General features: G+C 42.5%; 2 protein-coding genes across 10 annotated transcripts in view; both read right to left on the minus strand.

Moving 5' to 3' along the window:
• The window catches only part of PKD2L2 (polycystin 2 like 2, transient receptor potential cation channel), a 51,207-nt gene extending 39,692 nt beyond the window's left edge, over nt 1-11,515 (minus strand). For 3 of the 6 annotated variants that reach the window (XM_070739196.1, XM_070739195.1, XM_070739201.1), the window contains exons 1-3: nt 11,058-11,197; nt 5,178-5,282; nt 707-840 (exon numbers count right to left, since the gene is read on the minus strand). In XM_070739196.1, the coding sequence (XP_070595297.1) occupies nt 707-840; nt 5,178-5,282; nt 11,058-11,106 (288 nt within the window). In that variant the 5' untranslated portion in view covers nt 11,107-11,197. Of the gene's footprint in view, nt 1-706; nt 841-5,177; nt 5,283-11,057; nt 11,198-11,254 lie in introns of those variants that run through there. The other 3 variants (XM_070739198.1, XM_070739200.1, XM_070739197.1) reach the window with 3 other exon arrangements.
• Nucleotides 11,516-12,860: 1,345 nt separating this feature from the next.
• The window catches only part of MYOT (myotilin), a 42,517-nt gene continuing 29,237 nt past the window's right edge, over nt 12,861-26,140 (minus strand). For 3 of the 4 annotated variants that reach the window (XM_070739203.1, XM_070739202.1, XM_070739204.1), the window contains exons 7-10: nt 19,663-19,870; nt 16,457-16,622; nt 15,017-15,150; nt 12,861-13,409 (exon numbers count right to left, since the gene is read on the minus strand). In XM_070739203.1, coding sequence (XP_070595304.1) covers nt 13,234-13,409; nt 15,017-15,150; nt 16,457-16,622; nt 19,663-19,870 — 684 coding nt within the window. In that variant the 3' untranslated portion in view covers nt 12,861-13,233. The remainder of the gene's footprint in view (nt 13,410-15,016; nt 15,151-16,456; nt 16,623-19,662; nt 19,871-26,140) is intronic. The other variant, XM_070739205.1, reaches the window with a different exon arrangement.

Raw genomic sequence — 26,140 nt, forward strand, 5'->3', positions numbered from 1 at the left:
TGCCAACACTAGCTAGAAATTCAATGCAAGGCAATCCGATGTGCAACGAGAGGCTGAAAAACAAGTGCCTGAACTTCTGAATTTAGTAAGATTGCCACCAAAAGGCAACAGTACACCAGGTAAGGATTCTGGAAGCTGTAGCCCAGAGGTCTAAAGCATGGGTCCTCAAACTTGGCAACTTTAAGACTGGTGGACTTCAACTCCCAGAATTCTCCAGCCAGCATACCTGGCTGGAGAATTCTGGGAGTTGAAGTCCACCAGTCTTAAAGTTGCCAAGTTTGAAGACCTCTAGTCTAAAGACTGCATGCAGACTGTCAGTTGCCTACTCCTAAAGTTAAGCCAGAAGTTACCTGCAGTACGTTGAACAATTCAAAAACCAGCCCAGATCAAGTTGGATTTACACACTGCCCTAAACCATAAGATGGCTTATTGGATTTGGACAGATATAACAAAGCTTAGTAAGCCTCAGTCTTCCAGATAGCCAAAATTATTCATGATTGGGTTTAGACCATTTTGGATTTACTTGGTTGCTCCTGTTCCTCTGTTGGGACTGGAATTGCTTGGCAAAGTCCCCAATGGACCAAATGGGAGGATTTTGAGCAGAGGCTGGAGCCAGTCCTCATAAATGGCCAAGTCAAAGATAGCTACGGTATAACCATCCAGGAAACCAATGTTTTTAAAAGAGCAGAGATGGAAAGGACTTTACCTGCCAAAAGTCGGTGATGCTGCCCATAGTTTTGAAGTTTGTATTTTCTTTCTCTGAGAGCGGTGTTTCCAAGAAGAGATTGGCCATCACTCTGTTTAGGTAATACATATCTGTGCTCACCATCCCAAACGTCACTGCGGAGAAAAATAGGCAGAAATCTGACCCGGGGAAATGAAACACCAGGGCGGTTCAGATTGCCTAACACTTTTGCCCCGTTTATTCACTGGAAACCCAAAGTAAAGTGGATTCTGAAGTTCTAATGGGCCCCAGCAAATGTCAGAGAGAAAAAAGGCAACCGTGCTCTATATCCAAAAACTGATTATGTAGAAACAGTTGACAAGATATGCTTCCCCCTTCATCCTTAAAAATCTCTGCTTCTCCATCTTTCAGAGGAGCAAATGCTTTCTCCAAAGCTTGTCGACTTGTTGTCCGTGACTATACGGTAAAGGTTCAGCTGGCCATTAATCAAGGATTACCTGTACACAAACTGTTACAAATGGTTGGGTTGTGAATATATAAACAAGCCATCAATCTAGGTTTGTATACATCTGAATAATTTAACTTTAAATGTATTGCTGTATTATGATTGGATATGGTGTTTTAAGTTGACCTATGACAATCATTAAGTGTTGTACCACATGATTCTTGACAAATGTATATTTTATTTTATGTACGCTGAGAGCATATGCACCAAGACAAATTCCTTGTGTGTCCAATCACACTTGGCCAATAAAAATTCTATTCTATTCTGTTCTATAAGAGGGAGCCAGAGATTATAGTTGGAGGCTGATGTGCTCTAGAATGCTGATTCATTCCTGATTGACTGTGTGTCTGATAGGGAGCTCTGTGTGAAACTCTGTTACTTTCTGAAAGTATTGAAGTGTTAATTAGCTGTACAGTGATCCCTCGATTTTTGCGATCTCAATCTTCGCGAAACGCTATATCGCGATTTTTCCACCCGATGACGTCACTCCTTTCCTTTCTCATCTTTCTTTCTCTCTCTCTTTCTCTCTCTTGCTTCTTCCTCTCTCACACTCTTTTCCTCCCTCTCTCATCTCTTTCTTTCCTTCTCTCTCTTTCTCTATCTCTCCCCCTCTTGCTCTCGAGCGGCAGGCAAGCAGCCGGGCGGGTGAACGGGCAAGCGGCAAGCGAGCGGCTGGGTGGGCGGGTGACGGGCAAGTGGCAAGCGAGCAGCTGGGCGGGCGGGTGAACGGGCAAGCGGCAAGCGGCAAGCGAGTGGCCGGGCAGGCGGGTGATGGGCAAGCGGCAAGCGGCAAGCGATCTTGGGGTTTCCCCTTTGCCTGGGCGGCGGGAAGACCCAAGGAAGGTTCCTTCGGCCGCCCAGCAGCTGATCTGCTCCGCAGCGCGGCAGCAGCGAGGAGCCGAAGATGGGGTTTCCCCTTTGCCTGGGCAACGAGGAAACCCCATCTTCGGCTCCTCGCTGCTGCCGCGCTGCGGAGCAGATCAGCTGCTGGGCGGCCGAAGGAACCTTCCCTGGGTGCCGCCCACCGCCCACGCAAACTCCACCATCTGCGCATGTGCGGCCATGAAAAAAAGGGCGCGCATGCGCAGATAGTGTTTTTACTTCCGCAACCCTACATCGCGAAAAATTGATTATCGCGAGGGGTCTTGGAACGGAACCCTCGCGATACTCGAGGGATCACTGTATATCTTTGTTTGATGTTTAAGACAAAGCCAGGCTGGTAAGAAGATTGTAGTATTTTTTGATATTGACTGACTGAACATGAATGACTTGGACTGTTTAATTGGACTGTGCTATTTATCTAAAAATAAACTATTTTTTACACTTTCATGAATCTGTTTGTGATTGGATCATTACTCATCATTTACTGGATATCTGCTGCAATCCCATATTCCTAAACACATGTCCCTGATAACTCAGGGGTCATTCTGCAAACTTCCTTAACACAAACTCAAGGCAGTGTGCATATAAAATATCTGTGTGGCGGCTCCGACCCTCTGGAATCAGCTCCCTCCAGAGATTAGAACTGCCCCCACCCTCCTTGCCTTTCGTAAACTCCTCAAAACCCACCTCTGTCATCAAGCGTGGGGGAACTGAGACATCTCCCCCTGCCTATGTAGTTTTAGTGCATGATATGACCGTATGTATGTCTTTTTTATATTGGGGTTCCTTGTTTTTAGATTTTTTAAATGTACAATTGCTATTTTAGATTTTAAATTATTAGATTTGTCAATACATATTGTTCTTTATCACTGTTGTGAGCCGCCCCGAGTCTGCGGAGAGGGGCGGCATACAAATCTAATAAATAAATAAATAAATCTTACCATTTGTTCAGTGTCCATTCAAAATCGCAATGGCACAATGGCAAGTGACTTACAATTGTTTTTCACACATATGACTATTGCAGAATCTCCATCATAGTCATATGATCAAAATTCAGGTGCTTAGCAACTGAGTCTTATTTATGATGGTTTGTGTCTCAGGATCGTGTGATCACGTTTTGAGACCTTCTAACAAGCAAAGTCAGTGGGAAGCTGGTGTCAAGGTTCCAGGTAGCACCAAGTCAAAGTATTCCTCAAAATTTATTTCTGGAACCATCCTGGCACCTACGTTGGGAAACCTGAATTTGATTTTCCCACCCAGTTGAAAGTTCACATCTCTTGTCCCCTATCCACAAATGTGTCACATCGCCCACTCAGATTGTGCCAGCATGGCAAGTCCTCCTTCCACTTCTGCTCAGGTGGTGGGCATAGGATGGCCTTGAACCACTCGAACCACTTCATGGCTGCATCTGCTTCCTAATGAAAATCACCCCTCCCAAGTTCCCATAAACATCAGGCCTTCTATAGATAGTGTAGCAAGCCGTTAATTTATCACCAACCTCAGCACTGGCTTGACAGCTGGATTCACTGAACAACTGTGTTACTCACTTAACAGCTGCAGTGATTCATTTAACAACTGTGGCAAGAAGGATTGTTAAATGTGACAAAACTCATTTCACCACTTATATATGACGGTCTTGGTATATTCGGGTTTCTTCCCGTGTAGGATTTGGAAATTTCTGGTGACGTTTCGACGAGGTCTCACTCGTCATCTTCAGGCTGATGTTTCTGTCCTTGTTCTCAGGCGAACACTGCGAGACCTGAGCTGCCTTCCTTCTATAAATACTGGTGGCTGGGTGTGGTTTGATGGCTCAGCAATTGCCTGCTGTGTAGAAACTTCCTGGTGAGTCAGTGGGGTAACAATTGGGGTCATTGATGTAGCTGAGGTATGCTGATTAGTTAATGGTTGTAGATTAGGCGTGATATCCTGAGTAGTTGGAACTTGCAGGCTACTTGATTGTTTTACAATGTGTGTTCTGACTCTGGTTTCTATGGCTGGGATAAGTTTGAGGGCTGGTTTCCAGATGTCTGGTAAGCGAGAGGTATCATCCCGCTTGTTCATATTTTGGGGATGTTTTTCTATCTCGATAGCTTCCATGATTATTCTTTTGCTGTAGTGTTCTGTTTTGGAAATTAATTTGGTACTGTCAAAATCAATTTCATGTCCTGTAGTTTTGAAGTGTTGGAAAAGGGAGGAGGTTTTTTCTTTTTTCTTTAATGCATTCTTATGTTCTGCAACACGTGCATTTACTCTCCTGTTCGTTTGTCCAATATATGTGGCTGGGCAGATTTTACACGGTATTTGATAAACTCCCTGGTTTTCTAGTTGGATATTGTCTTTCGGGTTTCTTAGGATGTTGGCTATAATCAGCATACCTCAGCTACATCAATGACCCCAATGACTCACCAGGAAGTTTCTACACAGCAGGCAATTGCTGAGCCATCAAACCACACCCAGCCACCAGTATTTATAGAAGGAAGGCAGCTCAGGTCTCGCAGTGTTCGCCTGAGAACAAGGACAGAAACACCAGCCTGAAGATGACGAGTGAGACCTCGTCGAAACGTCGCCAGAAATTTCCAAATCCTACACGGGAAGAAACCCGAATATACCACGACCGTCATACCTGTACCCGTGAAAATCTACGAAAACAAGTTTGTTCTGAGTTCGGGTTTTGCCCTGCGTAATATTTTGCATGTCTATTACATAGGGCAAAACCCGAACTCAGAACAATCTACATACATATACCCGTGAAAATCTGTGTGTGTGTGTGTGTGTGTGTGTGTGTTTTCGTAGATTTTCATGGGTACAGGTATGAAGGTCTTGGCATATTCGGGTTTCTTCCCGTGTAGGATTTAGAGATTTCTGGCGATGTTTCGATGAGGTCCCACTCGTTCACAAGGACAGAAGCACCAGCCTGAAGATGACGAGTGGGACCTCGTCGAAACGTCGCCAGAAATCTCCAAATCCTACACGGGAAGAAACCCGAATATGCCAATACCTTCCTACATTATATGTATATAATATCTTGAATACATAATTAATTATATACTTTTCATTACACCATTTTTGTATGGAAAAAAAACCCATTCTCTTTTCTGGACTTACATATACATAAATCAGTTAGAAAAATAATGTAGATCAATAGTTCTTGGAGAGTCGTCTTCATTTCAAGCTCTCTGCTACGAGTCAGTCGAGGTTTCACATTGCCTGCTAAAATATTATGTTCAGAAAGAAATAAAAAAAGGAAGAACACCTTAGAATGTTCTGAATTGCCCAGGCGAAAAGCAAAAACAAATCAAGAAGTACTGTAGCTGCTATTCTATATTATCTGTTTATGATTTCATTGCATATAACTAAATTAGACATCTTACATTTTAAGAAATTCAGTACTGTACTGACAATCATTAATATTGGTATTTTTTAAGTGAAGAAAGTATAATCATTGGACTTTAAATCTTCAATACTTGTCTGTTTCGCATTAAAACGAGAAATATTACAAAAAAAAGAATTTGAATTATTTGTAAAGAACGAAATGACGTCTTTATTTCAAGCAAATAAAAAGGAAGGTACTACACTACAAATACTTTTGGGATACATTTAAAGCATATTTTAGAGGCCTGGGGATATGAGTAAGTGAAATAAACAGAATAAAGCCACTAAAAGAAAACTTGAAATGGAATATAGGGACCTAGAAAAGAAACTACAATTATATCCGCAAGATTTGAAAAGTCAAGATACGATGGATTTGAAGAAACCTAAATTGAAGAGATAGTAAAGAATCAAAGCAAAATTCTTTGAACATGAGAATAAATCAGGAAGATGGTTGGCCTTATAGCATGAGGAAAGATAAAGAGAAAAATAGATAAAGTAATTAGAAAATGAAGAGGCTACAGAGAACTACAGCATAGTGAAGAGGACTATTCCCACAAGCAGGTTCACACAATTTTAGTAATATGAAATGCAAGTAGGTGTTGACTGTGTTGCATCACTATGGAGAGTAATCTCTAGCGACTGGATGCATGCAAAGGGATTGCACCCTTATGTCTTGCTCCTGATCAGTTATAGTGGGAAACGTCATTTTCATTCAAAAATCCTCAGGATCAGGAAACCCCCCAAACACCAGGGTCCTTCCTGAGAAACACGGGTAAACGCCATGGGCTCTTAAATTATTCCACCTCTTCAGCAGCAACAACTAAACTGCAGCATTTAACAACGAGAACTCCATAGTGATTCCTTTCTTGGATGCCATAAAACAGTGGTCCCCAAACTTTTTTCCACGAGGGACCAGTTTCAGCAAAACAATTTTTCTATGGCCCGGTGGGGGCGGAAAGGTGTGGTTGGGGGGCGGGATTAACATGGGGATGTAGATTATTAAATAAATACATACATAAACAAACAAACAAACAAATAAATAAATAAGGGGAAAATTCCTTTTTTATTAAAATAAATTAATAATAAAACAAAACCAAAATCTATTACTATTAAAACTAAAACAACCAGCAAAACCAAAAACACAACTATTAATAAATCCATGCTTTAAAATCTTCATTTTTAAAATATTTATCATAGTACTATAGTAATCTAGTAATACTATGAAAATCTATCTGAACACCAATGCATCAATTAATATATTTCCATAAATTATACTTTTCTATAATTTCATTCAGTATTTCCAAGCTCAATTAATTTTCAGGCACTTAGCATTTACTATTATTAACTTTCATCAATCTTCTACATTTCCAAGTATATTTTAAATTCATAATACTAAGTCATAAAATCATACAGTACATATCATAAACCCCTTATTTATCATATGTATCTTCCATTAATTTTACCTATGTAATTCTATATAGTTCTAAAATTCTAATCCAATTTTTAAAATTAATACATCCTAATATTAAACAACACCTAAATATATCTTTTACCAATATTCCATAGTCAAACCATATTTAATAATCAATCATCCCTCCTCAAATTTCTACCATTGTTCTAATTTCTGGGTACCTCTCCTGTCTCTTCTCCTTTTCTGTCTCATTTGTTTCTCATTTCTCCCTCTTCCTTCCCTCTCTCACTTCTCTCTTTTTCCATCCCTGTGTCCTCCCCCCTTGTGTGTGTGTGTGTGTGTGTGTGTGTGTGTGTGTGTGTGAACTCTTGAACCATTTCCAAGAACAGGTGAGGGCTGGGGGGTTTTCCTGTTATTATTTCGGTGCCATATGCTTTAAACCAAGAGTCACCTCTCTCTCTGTTTCTCTTTCCTCTCATTCTCTACCTCAATCATTTTCTCATTTCTCTTTTTTCTCCCCTTTTTTCTATCATTTCTCTCTCTCTCTCTCCCTTCCTCTCTTCTCTTTCTTTCTCTCTCTCTTTCTCCCCCTCTTGCTCTCTCTTTTTCTCTTTCTCCCTTTCTTTCTTTCTTTCTTTCTCTGTTGCTCTCTCTCTTGTTCTCTTTCTTTCCCTCTCGTTCTCTCTCTTTCTCTCTTTTTTCTCTTTCTCTCTCTCTTTCTTTGTACCTTGCTCTGTCTGTTGCTCTCTCTCTCTCACTCACTTGCTCTCTCTTTCTCTTTTTTCTCTCTTTCTCTCTCCCTCTTTCTTTGTACCTCGCTCTGTCTGTTGCTCTCTCTCTCTCTCTCTTGTGTTCTCTCTTTCTCTCTTTTCCTTTCTTCTCTGGAGGCCAGGGAAGATTTTTCTTATTTTGAGGCGTACCCGAAGCGCTCGGGGAAAGCGCTCCGAGTGAAAAGGCTGCGACTCGAGAGGGGCGGGGCGGGCGCTCCCGGAGCACTCGGAGAATACCTTCCCCGCCCCTCTCGCAGCCCCTTTGCTAGTGGCCGGATGAGGAGAAGCCGCAGCCGCCACAGCTTGAGGGGGCTGGAGGTGCCTGGGGGACGGGGAGGCTCAGCACCGGCACCGGCACATCCATGGTGGCCGGGGGGCGGCCGCGCCTCCTGTTGCACGGCCTTAGAAAAGGCTGTGCAGGAAGTTGTTTTGAGCCGCGTGGCCACGTGGCTGCACGCCTTGGCAGGAACATTTGGGCAGGTGTGGCAGTGCAACTCGGTACTGGTCCACGGCCCGGTGGTTGGGGACCCCTGCCGTAAAATAAATTTAAAGAAGTTTATTTATCTTCCCCCAACCCCCCAAAACTTTAACTTTAGACTTTAACCTTAATTTAAACATTTAAAACTGTAACCTTAAACTGCCTACAATCAGCCTCTCCCCATTCCTAAGAGGTGTACCCTCCCTTTCTTACTGTCCTATTGTCCAATTTACCTGTACCTACTTTGCTTTCTCTCTCTCTCTCTCTATGTATAATAGGCAGTAAAGGGCAGCCAAAACTTTTACTGCCACACTGTGGGTTTGGCTTATTTTGTGGGTGTGGCTTAATGGCCATGTGACTGGGTAGGAGTGGTTTGCCGGCCCTGTGATCAGGTGGGAATAACTTGAATGATCATCATCATTCAAATGAACTGTTAAGTCCTCGACTTACAACCTTATCAGTGTTGCTCGCTGGGGTGACAATTTGCTTCGTGTTTCCTGTGCTCTCCTTCCTGGGTTGCCCCCACCTCCTCAGGCTGGGTAGCTAGGTGAACAGGTGCTGCCAGAAGCATAAATACTACCAGTGCCACTTCCACCCACGCCTTCTGCTTGCACTTCAGATGGGAGGGGGAGTCAGGCAGGAGAGAGGGAAGCTCTTCCAAGGCCAGGAAAGAGGAAAAAAGCAAGGAGCACAGATGCAGCAGCAGTAGCAGGGGAAAAAAGCAGAGACAAGACGAGACCAGTAATCCAGGAAGTGACAGCTGCCGATCAGCTGGAGCTGCACACTCATATTCATTTCCGCTGGTGGAACTGTGTTCCACCCCGTCCTGCCTGCTGCCCACCCGATAATAGGTATGATATAAACATAAACAAAAGCAAGTAGGTATAAATAAATTTGGACAATAAGACAGTAGGACAAAGATGGTAGCCACCATGGCACACTTATGCATGCCCCTCACAGACCTCTTATGAATGGGGGGAGGTCAACTGTAGACAGTCAAAGGTTAAAGTTTTGGGGGATTGGAGAAGAAACCCCAGATTCAAATAGTGCATTGCAGCCATTGATCACTCTGTTGCTGAAACTCGTATTTTCTGCAGTTGAGTTTTGAGTGGTTTACATTGAGTTTGAATCTATTTTGTGTACATATGTCATTGCAGTTGAAGCTGAAGTATTCATTGAGCCAGTAGGACATTGTGGTAGATGATTTTATAAACTACATTTAGATCAGATCAAAGGCGGCGTAGGTCTAGATTTTCTAAGCCCAAAATTTCAAGTCTGGTGGTATTCTGTTGTGAGCAGAGGAGTAGAAGACTCTTCTTGTGAAATATTTCTGGACTCTCTCAATTGTACCAATACCTGCTATCTTGTACATGTGATAGATAGACAGACAGACAGACAGACAGATGATAGATAGATAGATAGATAGATAGATAGATAGATAGATAGATAGATAGATAGATGACTACAGACCAATACCACTATGCTGTGTCCCAAGTAAAGTTATGGAATCAATTATAAATTACTCTCCACCTAGAAACTAATAATCTGTTATCTAACAAACAATTTGGATTCAGAAAAAAACTATCCTGCAATCTACAGCTCCTTCACTGCAAAAACATATGGACAACCCATCTTGACCAAGGAAAATCTATAGATGCAATTTATATTGACTTCTGCAAAGCTTTTGATTCAGTGGTCCATGACAAACTACTTCTAAAACTCAAATCCTATGGCATCTCAGGATCCCTCCACAGCTGGATTACTGCATTCCTGTCAAACAGGTAACAAGTGGTCAAAATAGGAAGCTCCATATCTATACCCATCCCTGTTAAAAGCTCTGTCCTACACATCGGCAAAAAGAATCAGAACTTCAAATACAAACTGAATAAACAAATTATCACAGATAATTCCCTCGGTCAAGGACCTTGGAATACTAATAACTAAATATCTAAGTGCCAAAGACCACTGCAACAACATCGCTTCTGCTCTGGAAATCTCACACTACTTACCAGAGCTTATAAAACTTTCACCAGACCCATCCTAGAATATAGGTCATCTGTTTGGAACCCATACCGCATTTCTGACATTAATACCCTCGAAAATGTCCAGAAATACTTCACCAGAAGAGCCCTTCACTCCTCTACCTAAAACAGAATACCCTACGAAACTAGACTTACAATCCTGGGTCTTGAAAGCTTAGAACTACCACGCCTTAAACATGATCTAAGTATTGCCCACGAGATCATATGCTGCAATGCCCTACCTATCAAAGACTACTTCAGCTTCAACCACAACAACACAAGAGCACACAACAGATTCAAGCTTAATATTAACCGCTTCAAACTTGACTGTAAAAAAACACGACTTTAGTAATTGAGTTGTTGAAGCGTGGAACTCATTACTGTGTCATCCCCTAACCCCCAACACTTTACCCTTAGACTATCCACAGTTGACCTCTCCAGATTTCTAAGAGGTCAGTAAGGGGCATACATAAGCGCACTAGAGTGCCTTCCGTCCCTTGTCTTATAGTCTATCCTATATCTCCTACATCTTCTCTACTATATCCTCTATAAGCTTCATTGTGTATTATTGTGTATTGGACAAAATAAATAAAAAAATAAAAATAAAATGATAGATAGATAGGGGATGTGGGGGAGAGGCAAGCAAGCGAGCAAGCCATCCTGGTCATTGGCGCAACTATTCAGACATCCATCGGATCACTTCTAAGTAACGTTTCCCTCTGAGTTCTCGAAATGAACACCTGTGACTTTTGAGTATAACTACGGCAACCCCCACTTCTACGATCCTCCTCTGCTTGCCCAACGCAAAGGTGAAGCCCATGGGGAAAGCTCCAGGTAAAGGCCGCCGCCGGCGCACTCCTGGCAGGATTGGCCGGGTCGATTCCCACCCAGACGCTCTCCTGCTCTCCTACCCTCCCCGGGAAACCGACCCACCGAGGCTGCTTCGTTGGTCCGTCGGGGATCCTGCCTGATTCAGAGACATGGCGGGGCCCTCAAGGAGAGCAGCTGCTGCGCCCCCTCTTCGCCCTCCGCCTCGGAATAACGAACACACCCACCGCTCTTATCAAGGCGAAGGGCGGGGCGCGGGTGAATCTTGCGCGGAAGCCGCCCTCGCCTTCCCTTGCGCGCACCTTGCACCGAGAAGCCGACGTTTAGGGGGCCAAGAAGTTTGGGAGTTTATCAAACATAGAAACCCGTTCTGCCAAAAACACCTTGAAGGAGTTCGGTTCGAGTCGTCTTTCTTCTGAAGCTCGGCCCGTCGGTTTAACTTTTGAAGCAGAGACCATGCCGGCTGCTTTGGTAGCTATTTATAGTTGGGAGCTTCTCCGGGTCGTTGCGCAACATACAAATTAAGGTTAATGGAATAAACCGTAATTATACCAATAGCTGGGGTCGCGAGAATACAGAAGTGCACTTATAAAGCCAGCGGGTTTGTATTACTCAACAAATAATTTTCTTGTCGCAGATACAGGGTTCTTTTAATTTTTCTGCAGCATAGCATTTGCACTTAAAACATTTCCATCGTTTCTTTAACTGTTGGGTAACCCAGAAAACTTAGTTATCAACATTCACTTGAAGTGGTGGGCTTGTAAAGGGGGGGGGGTCTTTTTTTCCTTAGAAAAGCAGTTGTAGCTTTGTTTTCCTGAGTTAAAGGTTGCCTGCCATACAGTGCACTGCATCAGATGGCAATTGAGGGTATGAATTCTTGGCTGTCATATATATTAGCTGCCTGATTTTTCAGATCAATATTTTTATAAGAGTTTGCCGTTTTGTAATGTGGCTTCTGTTCCTTATTGCAAGACTAGATTAAATTATATACACCTTGCATGATCAATAACAAGTTTTCCCCCCTTAAATGTTTTTTTAAAGATTTCTTTACATTACTCCTTTGGAATTAGTCACAGCCTAGTTTAATTTGTTCAGTGCTTTTCACTGTAGCCCCCCCTCCCCTAAAGCAGTGTTTCTCAACCTTGGCGGTTTGAAGATGTGTGGATTTCAACTCCCAGAATTCCCCAGCCAGCAATGCTTCAAACCACGAAGGTTGAGAAATACTGCCCTACAGTATCACAATGCAGGAAACTATTTTACTCTTGTTGTGGTCCCTCTTCATTATAGAGATTTTAACATTTCTTGTAAATGTTATGACTTGGCATAGGAATCCACTACAGATAAAAGGAGCTCTAGCTAAAAGCTCTCTAATTACAGTAAGAACCTCTTGACCCCCAAATTAAACATTTAAGTGGAATGTTTAGCATTCCTATTAAGAATTTTCCCAAGAGACCTTTGATTGCTGTGCTGCCTTAAGATATTGGTTATTTAATGGGTTCTTCTGAGCAGAATGAAAGCACTTTGTGCATACAGAAACTCGGGAAGCCCAATTCATGAAACCCCCAATAAGTAGAATAAATTGCCTCTAGAAAAATCTAGATCTTAATTTAAAACACAGACAATTTTCATGATAATGCTCCTACCGAATTGTTAAGATTTCTAACAGACCATGATAAAATTCTATTTTGCATCCTGGAAGTAAGGAGCACTTTTAAAAGAGGAAAATTCATTTTATAATTATTCAAAGACAACATGTGGATTAAAAAAATAGTGTAACCCAAATTAATAAATTTTTAAGGACCTTCATTTTGTCCACAGTGCTATTGAACTGTGTTTGTTATATCTGTAATCCAAATGATACCGATTGCAAATATTTTAAAACTACAGTATTTTCTCTGTACATAAAACTTTCATTAAAAACACCCAAATTCATGTTTATTAATCAATCAGCAGAAATGTTTACATTGGAAGTGATATTAATGAAGCAGTAAAAATAACCTTGTGACTGAAACTAGATGCATTCAAACTTTCTTGCTTGAACTAGGCCGTTTCTTGGCCTTTAAACTCAAACGTACAAACATTTGCTATTTCCTTCTGCAACAGCACACGCATTAGTAAAAATCGATCAAATTCAAAGCAGCAGGAATAGCAGGAGTTAACTCATAAATAAAAATATATTAAGCATGTTTGCTAAACAGTGCTATTGGCCATTTAATTGAATCTGTGCACTGTTTTTTAAAGTCTGTTGCAGGGGCAAAACACATTTTCTTTCTTTCTGTTATTAAAGTTCATCACTTTCAAAAAGTCCAGACTGTGTTGCCATACGCTGATATTCTCCTTCATCAGGAAAAAAAGCCTGCTTCACGTTCACACCTTTCCCATTAAGTGCCAAATACTTGCTAAAAGTTGGTCGAACCTTCAGCGGCTTTGGATTTGGAACTGGCTTGTAGGTGTGCACTGAAAAACAAAACAGAGAAAGTTCAAATTGTCTTGCAGAGGGAAAAACTAGAGGCTACAGCATTAAGATTGCATGTTAATACACATAGTTTGAATGAGTTTTACCATGGTGTTAGGAAAACGGTGGCTCACGTGGTTAGGACACTGGTTTACAATTTGCAAATCTGTGATTGAAGCCTGAGTGCTGTTGTGCAGCAGGGTGAGCTCAACCTAGCAGTTTGAAAGTATGCAAATGTAAGTACAAAAATAGGTACCACTTTGGTGGGCTCATTAACACGGACATGAAAGGAGCGTCCTTTGGCCAATCCTTTCACCATGGAAGTGCTTCAGTGCTTCCGACATGAAAGTCCCCACGGACTCAGCCCGGAGAACTGGTGACAAGCGAAATCTGGACCCTGGGCTCAGGCTGTTGCTGCTTAATGCCAGGTCTGCTGTAAATAAAGGTCCCCTCATCCAGGATTTACTCTTGGAGGAGGAGGAGGCAGACCTGACATGTGTGACTGAGACCTGGCTGGGCCCAGAGAGGAGTCCCTCTCTCATAAATGTGCCCAGCCAGGTTTCAGGTGTGGCATCAGCCGCGACCCCAGGGAAGGGGGGAAGGAATGGCTATTATAGCCAGGAAGGCCATCAAGCTGCGTAGGCTCGCTGACCCTGAGATTGTGGGCTGTGAGTCCCTTCTTATGAAGTTGGACCTAGGGTTACAGGTGGACTTGTTGCTTATATACCTGCTTCCCAGCTGCGTGTCAACAGCCCTGCCTGCGCTACTCAAGGAGATAGCTAGGCTGGCGGTAGGATTCCCCAGACTTATTGTCTTGGGGAACTTTAACCTGCCGTCGCTCAGTGAAACCTCTGGGCTAGCGCAGGAGTTCATGGACACCATGACAGCCATGGACCTGACTCAAGTAGTACAGGGTCCGACTCACGAGGGGGGGCACGCACTCAACATGGTATTCCTCTTTGAGCAATTGAGCAATGGTCTGAGACTAAGGGGCTTAGAAGTGTTGCCTTTGTCATCGTCAGACCATCTCCAAGACCCCCTTCTGCCGCACAAATCCCAGCGACCGGTGAGGTCCCACAGAGTTGGTCTTCTTAGGGTCCCGTCGACCAAACAATGTCAGCTGGTGGGACCTAGGGGAAAAGTCTCCTCTGCGGAGACCCCAGCCCTATGGAATCAGCTCCCTCCGGAGATTCGCATTGCCCCCACCCTCCTTGCCTTCTGGAAGAGTTTAAAAACTCACCTTTGCCACAAGGGTTACTAGATATTCCCCCTGACCAACGAATGTTTTTATTATGATTGTTGAATGAATGTTAGTGGAAGTTTTTTAAAATTTGAATTTTAAGGATTATTTTTAATGTACTGTATATTAATTGGATTGATCTACTATTGTCTTTTTGTATATGTTGTAAACTTGAAACTATACCATGGTATACCCGATTCTACTATTTCACCTTTATTCTTCTAACCTACCCAAGATAATCCAATGTGGATGATTTGCAGACTTTCATGTAATTTAGCCAGGGAATATATAGCTGAACAAATGCATTTGCTAAGGATCAACTTGGCTATAATGAAAGGTACATTCAATCAGCAGAGAAAATATACTTACTAGCCACATCCAATCTGGCATGACACGTTGCCACTCCTGCCTCATTGACTGCAGACACGGTGTACCAACCAGCATCTTTTTTAGTTACATCGTGGATCAGCAAGCAAACCTTGCCAGAAGCATCATGAAACATGCTACAAAATGGAGGAAAAACAAAACTACCTTAGCAGGACTTGATTAAAAACTGTTGCTCTTAATTAAATTTTAATACATGTATTAAAATTCTTGTAAAACATTTTTGAATGTTTCCTTACCCAATACAGTACATGTTTTTTTTATCACTGATTGCAGCCCAAGGACATTGCTCTCTAGTAGTATCCTATCATATAAATCAGTCCTCATGTTCCAGACCTACCTTTCTTCACCCCAAATTTCTAGTATTCTGCAATTGCATGATATGCATGCAGTTCTCTGAAGAAATTCCTCTTCTCCATCCTCACTACTGTGCACAAGGTAGATATGCTTCCCCATATCTTTTTGCAAGATAAATCAACCAGTAGCAAAATTCTATTATTATCACTGCTGTTGCCACTCCCCATAATAAAATAGATAGGAAGAAGCTAACTGTTGTAATCATAGGTTTTTAGGCACTGAACATTGGAATGGAATATTGCTGAAGGGTGATGTTTTAGCCTAATGGGTGCTATATAAACCTTATTTCTTCCTCTATTGAAAGGAAGCAAAGTCCAGGCTGAGTAAGCAAGCTGCAGAATCCATGACCACGTGGAAAATAATTAACTTGATATACAGCATGAAGAAAACGTATAGCTAACTTCCATATAAGGAAATATATGCCTTACTCTCATTCCTTTGCTAATCACCAGTAAACACACAATCCAGGAAAAGGCAAAGAATGGAGCTTCCGTTAATTATCTATAGGGAAGTCACGAAGAGATTGCCTTATACAGTGCATGAGTTGGAGGATGGTTTAATGTATGTGGTGTTCGCGAATTGGTTATTCTGTACCGCGTGTCAGGAAAAGTAAAATACAATAAAAGGAGTGATCTTGATTCAACCGAGGTCGTCTCATTGAGAAAACTTTCTCCGTTGCTTCATTTTGATGTGGCAATCATGGCATTCTGTGCCTCCCTAGAGGTCGACCCACTGGGGGAGGGCTGTTTGCCTTCAACTAACAGACAATTAAGATAGAGGAACTTAGTTCTAATATTCTTTTAAAAAGTTCTTAATTTTAATAAGATATGCTTTCTAAACACTGACCGCATCACTCTTGGAAGAGAAGCAAGATCAGAATCTTACATGTGGACTATAGGGTGCTGGGTAGGAAGGCAGTACAAAGCAGTAGAAAATGTGATGCTTATTAGTTTTCCCCTAATTAATGGCACACCACAGTAACATCAGTTCCTTTAAACTAGACTGCCACAGGGAACTTAGCTTTACTTCTAATCAGCTAAAAAGCAAATCCAGCAGAAGCGTCCTTACCTGATTCTGTCTGTATTGAACTGAACCATTTCATTGTTTCTTTTCCAGTATATTTGTGGTGGGGGGATAGCAGACACTTGGCACTCAATTCTAGCTGAATCCCCCTCATAAACCTTGGTGCTTTGTGCTTTAGAGAGGAAAGCTGGTGCTCTCCGATGTTCTTTTGCTAGAGATTTTAATAAAGAAACACAAGGTGTCAGCCTGCTTTAAGAAACAAAATTGAAAATGAATCACACATATTCATAAAATAGTAAAAAATGAATACCAGTAAAAAGCAAACCAATCAGTAATTTAACTGGAGTTGATGACCTTCGAGGTCCCTTTCAACCCTAATAATAATAAATAAATAACTGACATTGACTTGGATGAAATGGCTCACAGCCTCAGCTTCAAGTTATCTCAGGGGAGTCTACACCACGTATCAGATTTATGCCAATGCTGGCTATGGCTCCAACCTGCATTGCAATGATGCTTACACCATCACTAAGAATAGAGCAGGAATACAGAATCTTCCAGGCTTTCAAATCTTCCATTTTTAGCAGATTCAGCTGAAATAGATGATGAAGCAACATAACGAGGGCTAGATTCTCCACCTTTGGAATTTATACCTTATAGACAGGCCTTCCTTCTCTATATTAGATCCAATAATTAGTCCTTGTTTAGTGACCATTTGCAGTCAAAGTGATGATAAAGTAACTTTATGACTACTCCTTGCACGTATGAACTTCGTAGATACGTAAAGCAAAAGAAAGCAGAATTAAGATCAAACGCATTTGTGGCTTCATTTAGCAAGGGCTTTACTTAATGACTTAGTTATTAATCCCAATTGAGTAGCTAAATGAGACACATTTGAGGAATGTGAGTAATGGTGAATTGACGTTCTATAGATTGCAGCAAACATAATGACCATAAAGGCAATTGGAAGCTGGATCTGGACTTCTGAAAATAATCTCTGGACCGCGGACAGATCTTGAGATTACCCACACATTTTGTAATCCAGACAGCTTTTTTTGTGAGAGTAGGCAGCAGAAATTGATATTTTTGTGGGAATTACGGGATTGGGATTTTACCCAGCTCAGAGCTGTTTTTTCATGTACCCAAGGCTCAACCAAATCTTGTCTTTCTAATCATTCAGCAGTGTTATTTTTTAAAAAAAATGTTATATTGAAAAACCTTTGAAACCACAAGTTTGTTGGGTAAATTCTTCAACCAGTTTAGAAAGAAATAAAAAGTTTCTTGTTTAAAAATTTGTAAGAATTTCTTGGAATCTATTTCAAAAGGGTGACTGTAACATTGATCTCATAAAGTTTTAAATAGATTAAGGAGTCAGATAGATTTTAAATAAAGACTGAAGTTAATTGAAAAGATCCTCTCTTGCGAGAAAATTCTCTCTATATATTTTGAGTTGGTAAGATTACTTTGAAAGTTGGACACTAGAGGGCACCAGATGGCTAGTTTATAAAATTGGGTGCAAAGAGTTTTGGAGTTATTTAAAAAGAGGTTATTGAAGAGAAAAAAGCCCTATTGAAATAAAATTAAAATAGACTTCAAGGTGGATTCACAAATACAACCCACAAGAAATGAAAATGGAACTGATGATGATTTATAAATAAATAAAACGGTTTTCAAGTAAGAAAAGAGTGTTGAAGATTATTTTCTTATATTGTATTACTCAAGATTTATTGGAAGTACTATACTGGGTTACAAAAGACTTCTGACAAAAAAAATTAAGGGCAGCGACAAAGAGATTGAGAAAAGTATAATTTTCTTTATGGAATTGAACAATTCTGAAAGAAAAAATACAAAATTGTGTTATGTGATCATGGTTAAATAAGAGATTGCTATGTTTGGTGGTGCCTAATGGATTGATAGGGGTTGGATGATAATTGATATTTGTGATAATGTAGAGGTTTACATGTTATTTTTGATAATATAAATAATGGGTTACTATTTCTGGTGATGTCTAATTTCTGGACTTTGACTATCTGAAGAGTGGGACTAAGGGCTATTTGTTTAAATGGAAATGGAAAAAAAATACTTGTGATTTCCCTTATTGGATTATTTCTGATTAATAAGAGCTGAAGATTTAGAGGTGGGCTTACAGTAAATGGGGTCACGTATAGCATGAATAAGTATATGGTTGTATTTTAAGATATTGTTAAGGGTTAATGTTGATTATACTTGCTTGGGATGAAAGGGCAACTTTCTTTTACAATGTCATTTTTCCCCTCTGAACTGTTATAAAAATAGAAATAATGTATTTCTGTACTATATTATACTTTTACTGTAACCTATTTGCTTAATATAATTATCAGAAAAATTATTGAAAATAAAATCAATTGTGGTAGCTAAACAAGGACACACATAATTAAAAGATATAATGAAACGGGGGGGGGGGGGGGGAACCAGTAGCAACAGTAGTATGATTATTGGCACCACTGGTTGCCATTCCAAAAAGTCTCGTATGGCACTTAAGAAAATCTACACATTGACAAAAATTGCAATTAACAAAAAGGCCACACTGTACATACACTACGCTGATAGGCTGGGAAGATCTCCATGCATCTGAATGCCAACTCCAGCTAAAGAACTGGCAGATATAATTTGACACAGTTGTGTGTAATCATCACCATCATCTATACCAGGGGTGGGCAATTTTGCCATGGGACCGCATGAGAAATTGGGATGGTTTTAGAGGGCCAGACTAATATAATTAACTCAGTTCTAGCCAATACTGTAAAGATCCAGACCCTGGCCTGACCTAAACACCCAGACCCACTCTACAGACCCCTAATTGTTTGCTTTACGGCAACACGGTGCACCACAATCACTGCGCTGGAGTGTTTGTGTGGTTTCTGTGCTCGGCCGCTCTGGGTAAGAGATCAGGGTCCGCTCTAGTGCGAGGATGAAAGAGCTCACCGTGTCTGCCGGGACCCCTCTGGTTCCTGCTTTCCTCATGATTCATCAGGAAAGCAGGAACCGGAGGAGTCCTGGCAGACGCGGTGAGGTCTTTCATCCTTGCACTGGAGTGGACCCCGACCTCCGCGGACCGGTCACAGATAGCGGGCAGGCTGGTCACAAACATTGGGGGCCCGAATGCAGCCCACGGGCCGCCCCTTGCCCAGGTCTGATCTATCCAGTATATAACAATATATTGCATCTGTTGAAGGAAAAACCATTTCCAAGCATACAAAGCCTTCTCATACCAATAACATCTATTTTCAATGAAAAGGAAGCTTCTCCAGCACGGTTATAAGCCACACACTCCCATGTTCCTGCATCATGGACCCGAACTACTTCAAAAATGAATGAGTGGAAGCCTTTTTCTGATACTATCATTTTATGAAAATCATCTGGGTGGATAAGTCTTCCATTAAGGTACCATGCCACATCTGGGGTTGGTAGCCCACTGACCTACAAGGAGAAAGAGAAGAATTAAGGGAAAGTTTAATGTTCAAGGGAAAATCTATATGGAAGCATCCCATTATTTCTTGTTTATATTATAAGTAAATAAATAAATAAATAAATAATACACTGTTGGAAACACTTCTATTGAGGACGTTGCATATAACATGCATACATGGCAAACTACAGCGTTTTGGAAATTGGACAAGATCATGGTGTTCCAACATACCAAAATTGTGTGTTATAAACATCTGCCGGTATTTTGCATTTGCACTAATGTGGATAAGTAGGGTATGACTACAAAAAGATATACAATTAAATGGATAAATTTTAGTCCAAATGGCTGAAATTGATAACTGAAATTCTTTAAAATTCTTTAAAGAAATTCTTTAAAATTTGCTGATTTGAATTTTTAGTGCTTATGTAAAAAATGTTTTTTTTCTAATACAGTATATAGAACCAGTGGTCTATTGTGTAATATAGTGAAATGTAAATATAGTACTACCTATATGAAGTTATCTGTAAGGCCCAAAATTAGCACAAAAGCTAATTAGACCGCAGCTCATGCTTAGACCATTAGCACATTGTCTAAGCATGAACCACAGTGGCGCAGTAGTTAGCATGTAGTACTGCAGGCTATTTCTGCTGATCACTGTCTGCCAGCAGTTTGGCAGATCGAATCTCACTAGGCTCAAGGTTGACTTAGCCTTCCATCATTTTGAGTTCAGTAAAACGAGGACCAAGATTGTTGGGGACAATATGCTGACTCTGTAAACTGCTTAAGAGAGAGCTATAAAGCACCATGAAGCGGTATATAAGTCTGTGTTATTTATTTTATTTTTTCTTTATTTTATTAATTGGACTTATATGCCGCCCCTCTCTGTGGACTCAGGGCGGCTTACAACATTTTTGCTTGTTATTGCTATACAAGATTAGGCTAGAATATCTCTGTCACACAAATTGTCTTGTTATAATTGCCAGTATAATGCCTGTAGGCTCGAGATCCTTTCACAGTTGTTATCAAATAGCAAACAAGGCTACATAGATAAGTAATGGAAAAGAATATTGGCAGACTACTCCTCTAATATTGGGGCCATATGCAGTGAAATACACTAACTTCAAAATGGTGGATGCCAGCCTTTTGATCACCAGTAAAACATCTTATTAATCTTTGTTTCGTACATTGCAATCATTCATTCATTCATTCATTCAATTTTTATGCCGCCCTTCTCCTTAGACTCAGGGCGGCTTACAACATGTTAGCAATAGCACTTTTTAACAGAGCCAGCACATTGCCCCCGCAATCCGGGTCCTCATTTTACCCACCTCGGAAGGATGGAAGGCTGAGTCAACCTTGAGCCGGTGATGAGATTTGAACCGCTGACCTTCAGATCTACAGTCAGCTTCAGTGGCCTGCAGTACAGCACTCTACCTGCTGCGCCACCCATGTAAAAGGGTAGGGCTCTACCCAGTCATAACCGTTATGAAGCCAGTAATTATTGCTGTGGACTCACTGCCAACTCTCCAATGTATGTGGCTACTAATCACAACATTATAACTAAACTGAAGTAGAGAGACAGGGTTTTGAGCAATCGGTACTTTATTCAGCTCAGAGAACAAGTGACAGCTCAGCAAGGTAAAGTGACAATTCAGCGAGTACCGACTGACTCTGCCTGGAGAAACCGCTCCTTTTATATATTTGCGGTTCCCGCCAAAGCTAGAGCCGGCCGCGTCTGAGCCAATCAGGAGCGACTTCCTGCTTGGGCTCAGACAGCGCTGAAAGAGGAACAACTATTTACAGAGTTACAAGGTAGCCATTACAGGATACAACACCCCTCCCCTCATAGTTGGACACATCCATCAAGAAAGCCATGTGACAAAGTCGTCCAATCGGTGGGGCCTCTGAGGAGCTCGCGCTGACCTGCGCAGTTCAATTTCTCCTTCGCCACCGACTGTGGAGGATGGCTCGCCGCTGTTCTCCCGGTGTGGCGGACTTGGCCTGGCGGGCCCAACGAAGGCTTCGGAGGACGAGGATGGTTCGGCGTCGCTGGATGGTTCCCCCTGGCCCGATAAGTCTCTTTGCGTGTCTCTTATTTCGGGCAATGTACTAAAGTCTGTTGAAGGGGGAGAGTCCATGTCAGCGGTTTGTGGCAATTGATTTTCTGTTCGCTTCCGAATGTGGTCTATGTGTCGTTTCCACAAACGACCATCCTCTAGTTTAACAACATAGGTCTTAGGTGCATTTTGCTTAACAATAATTCCCTTCATCCAGTTTACATTTCCATCAAAACTTTTTACATATACATTTTGTCCCAAATACATTTCTCTTTCAGGTTTTGTACACATTTGGTTATTATTAACACAGAACCTTGGGTTTAACCTGTCTAGTGGTGACCTCAACTTCCTTCCCATCAATAACTCTGCAGGGCTTACATGTGTGTGCGAGTTAGGGGTAATGTGTTGGGTGAGTAAGAATTGGTCCAAGTTCTGTTGCACATCCCCAGGGCCTGACCTGCGCAATGCCTCCTTTGCCACCCGTACGTAACGTTCTGCCAATCCGTTAGCCCAGGGCGAATAAGGCGAGATGAGGGCATGCCTGACCCCTAGGCCATCTAGGAACAATTCGAATTGCCTGGCTGTTAGCTGTGGCCCATTGTCAGACACTAAGAGATCTGGGCACCCATGGGATGCAAACAGTCTGCTCAATACCTTGATAGTGGCACTTGTGGTTATGTTGTTCATTGCTATTATTTCCAACCATTTGGAGAAGGCATCAACCACTATTAAAAAATACTGAGACCCCACTGGGCCAGCAAAATCAATGTGGATTCTAGACCAAGGACCAGCAGGCTGTTCCCACTCAGCCGGAGTTGTTTTGGGGGGACTGGGCCGTGACTCTTGGCACGGATCACACTTTGAAACCCAACTTTCAATATCAGCATCCAGCCCTGGCCACCATAAATGCCCCCTTGCCAGGCTCTTCATCCTGACAATCCCAGGATGACCCACATGTAACATTTTGAGTACCTTTCCCCTTAGGCTTTTGGGGATGATCACTCTATCCCCCCACAGCAAACAACCTTTTACATACGATAACTCAAGTCTCTTGTTTTTAAAATCACACAATTCAGGTTTCACAACATCATTTTGCCATCCCTTTAGAACACAGTTCACCACTTGTTTAAGGATTTGATCTTGCTGCGTGTGTGCAGCTACCTCTTTTGCTGTGGTTAGTGGGTTTTCCTCGAGTTCTATCATTAACACATCTGTGGAAGGAACAGGGTCTTCCACTAAGTCTGTTATGGGGCATCTGCTGAGACCGTCTGCATGATTGATTTCCTTCCCCCCCTTGTGGGTGAGCTCATACTGATACCCTGAGAGGAAAAGAGCCCATCTGATTAGTCTTGGAGACATAAAAGGTGGAGTGGGCTTGTTGGGGGCTAGCAGGCCTAGTAGGGGTTTGTGGTCAGTGACTAGCTCAAAGCTTCTTCCAAATATGTAATTGTGAAACTTCTTTACCCCTGCCACTAATGCTAGAGCCTCCTTGTCTAACTGGCTATAATTCCTTTCTGTGCTGGTCATGGTTCTTGAAAAAAATGCTATTGGGGCCTCTGTCTTATTAGGTAGAACGTGAGCTAGGACTCCTCCTATGCCGTACGGCGAAGCGTCGCACGTGAGCCTAATGGGTAGTGAAGCACTATATTGGACTACTACACTTTTAGAAGTTAATAAATTTTTTATTTGAGAAAAAGCTTCACGTTCAGTTTTCCCCCATGTCCAGCGGGCTTCCTTCTGGAGTAAACGATGGAGAGGCTCTGCTACTGTTGCCTTCTGCTTTAAAAAAACGGAATAAAAATTAAGGAGGCCCAAAAATGCCTGCAACTCATTCTTATCTCGTGGCTCTGGGGCTTCTCTAATTGCTCTCAGCTTCTCTGTTGTGGGGTGGATACCTTCCTTATCTATTTTATATCCTAGGAATTCTATACTGTTGGTTCCCCAGACACATTTATCAGGCTTGATTCTTAAACCTTTGTCCTGTAACCTCTTAAGTACTTCCCTTATTCTTTTGTTTACTTGTTCCTGGTTTTCCCCTGCAATTAAGATGTCATCAAAGTATGGAATGGCCCCATTTACCCCTGACAATAGGCGTTCCATAATGCTCTGGAATATTCCTGGGGCTATGCTTACCCCAAACTGTAACCTCGTGCATTTGAAAGCCCCCCTGTGCGTTACAATTGTTTGAGCGTTTGCTGTTTGTTCATCGACCGGAAGTTGCTGGTAAGCTTGCGCCAGGTCGATCTTTGCGAACCTTTTCCCCTCCCCCAGGGAGTGTAGCAGTTGTTGCACAACCGGGATGGGGTAGGGGTGGTGTTGGAGTGCCTTGTTTAGGGTCGATTTGTAATCAGCGCAAACTCTTAAAGAGCCATCTGGCTTCAGAGGGGTAACTATGGGGGTTTCCCATGGCCCCTGCTCCACAGGGACCAAAATACCTTGGCTAATGAGTTTGTCCAGCTGTATGTCTAGTTTGGGGAGGAGCGGCAGGGGGACCCTGCGAGGTTTTAGTCTGATCGGTGGGACCTTGGGGTCAATAGAGAAAGATATAGGGGGCCCCTTATACAATCCCAGTGTGGGGCTGAACACTTCAGGGAACTCTTTCACAAAGTTAGGCATATCATAACAGTTTACATTACACACACCCGAAATCTCGATCCCCAGTGGTTCCATCCATGCTAAACCCAGAAGAGAGTGCTTGGCCCCTGTTACAATAAGCATGGGAAGGGTACATTTAACATTCTTGAATGCGATAGGTACATTTGCTGTTCCCAAGACCGAGATTACTCCCCCCTGAAAGTCTCTAATCACCAAAGAGGTTTGATTTAGGTCAGCCTTAGATAGATTAGGCATATACAGTTTAAATTTTTCCCAGGGCATGATGGTATATCTAGAGCCCGTATCCAGCTCCATTGAGCAAGGTTGGTTATTGAGTAACAGTGATATAACAATTTTAGCCCCCTTTTTGGTTGCCGTGTTATTCACGGAAAATTGAGAGTTACCTCTATAGTAGTCGCGGTTAGCGGTTGAGTAGTTCCTTTGACCCGCGTTGCGGAATGGTCTCCTTTCTCGCGCTTGGGGGGTCTGGTTTTGAGGTCGCTGGTATTGCGGTGTGGCAAATGTGTCCTCTGGCGCTGTTGCTCTGCATGCGATGGCGATGTGGCCTCTCTGGTTGCAACGGCGGCATGTAGCGTCTCGGAAAGGGCATCGATGGCGCTGGTGATTTCCCCGGCAGCCCGCGCAGGGGGCTGGGTGAGTAGCTCTCAGGTGTCTCGGCTGGTCTTGCACCAGGAGGCAGTTGTCTCCGCTGGGAATTTGTTGGCTGTTGTCTGTTTCCACGGCGCTGGGAGACGCGGAGTCGATTTTTGCAAAGAGGTCTCGCCTTCCGTGCTCTTTCAATTCTCTCGCCGCTGCGTCGGCTGCTTCTGCGGTTTGCGCCAGTTTAATTACGGTTTGTAGGCTCGGCTCTTCTTCGATGAGGAGTTTATTTCTCACCGTGCTGCTTTTCATGCCGAAAACCAAGGCGTCGGTGAGGCGAGCTTCCGGGTCTTTAAACTTGCATTGAGCAAGTACCGTTCGAAGCCGCGTTGTAAACTGGCTGATCGACTCGGTTTCCCTCTGAGCCATCATGTGGAATTGATGCCGAAAAACCATGGCTGGTTTGGTCGGCTTGAAATGGCTCGCCAGTTTTTGTTGCAGGACGTCCCACGCTGTGGCTCTTGCTTGTTCCGGTTCGGTGAGAGTTTGGGCAAGTCTACGGATTTCTGCGCCGCAGTAGTTAAGGAAAATAGCCCGTCTGCGATCGGCTTCGGCGTCCTGCATTCCCGCCGCCTCGAGGAAGATCTCGAAGGTGGCCATGTACTCGTCCCATGTCGATTTCTCGGGATCGAAGAGTTCCGGAGCCTGGCCGATCTGGATTTTGTCCATGTTGCACGCGAAGTTTCTTCCGTCCGTTCGTCGCCAGTGAAGTAGACCCAGAGACAGGGTTTTGAGCAATCGGTACTTTATTCAGCTCAGAGAACAAGTGACAGCTCAGCAAGGTAAAGTGACAATTCAGCGAGTACCGACTGACTCTGCCTGGAGAAACCGCTCCTTTTATATATTTGCGGTTCCCGCCAAAGCTAGAGCCGGCCGCGCCTGAGCCAATCAGGAGCGACTTCCTGCTTGGGCTCAGACAGCGCTGAAAGAGGAACAACTATTTACAGAGTTACAAGGTAGCCATTACAG

This window comes from Erythrolamprus reginae, chromosome 2 (genome assembly GCF_031021105.1).
Source record: "Erythrolamprus reginae isolate rEryReg1 chromosome 2, rEryReg1.hap1, whole genome shotgun sequence".
Lineage (NCBI taxonomy): Eukaryota > Metazoa > Chordata > Lepidosauria > Squamata > Dipsadidae > Erythrolamprus > Erythrolamprus reginae.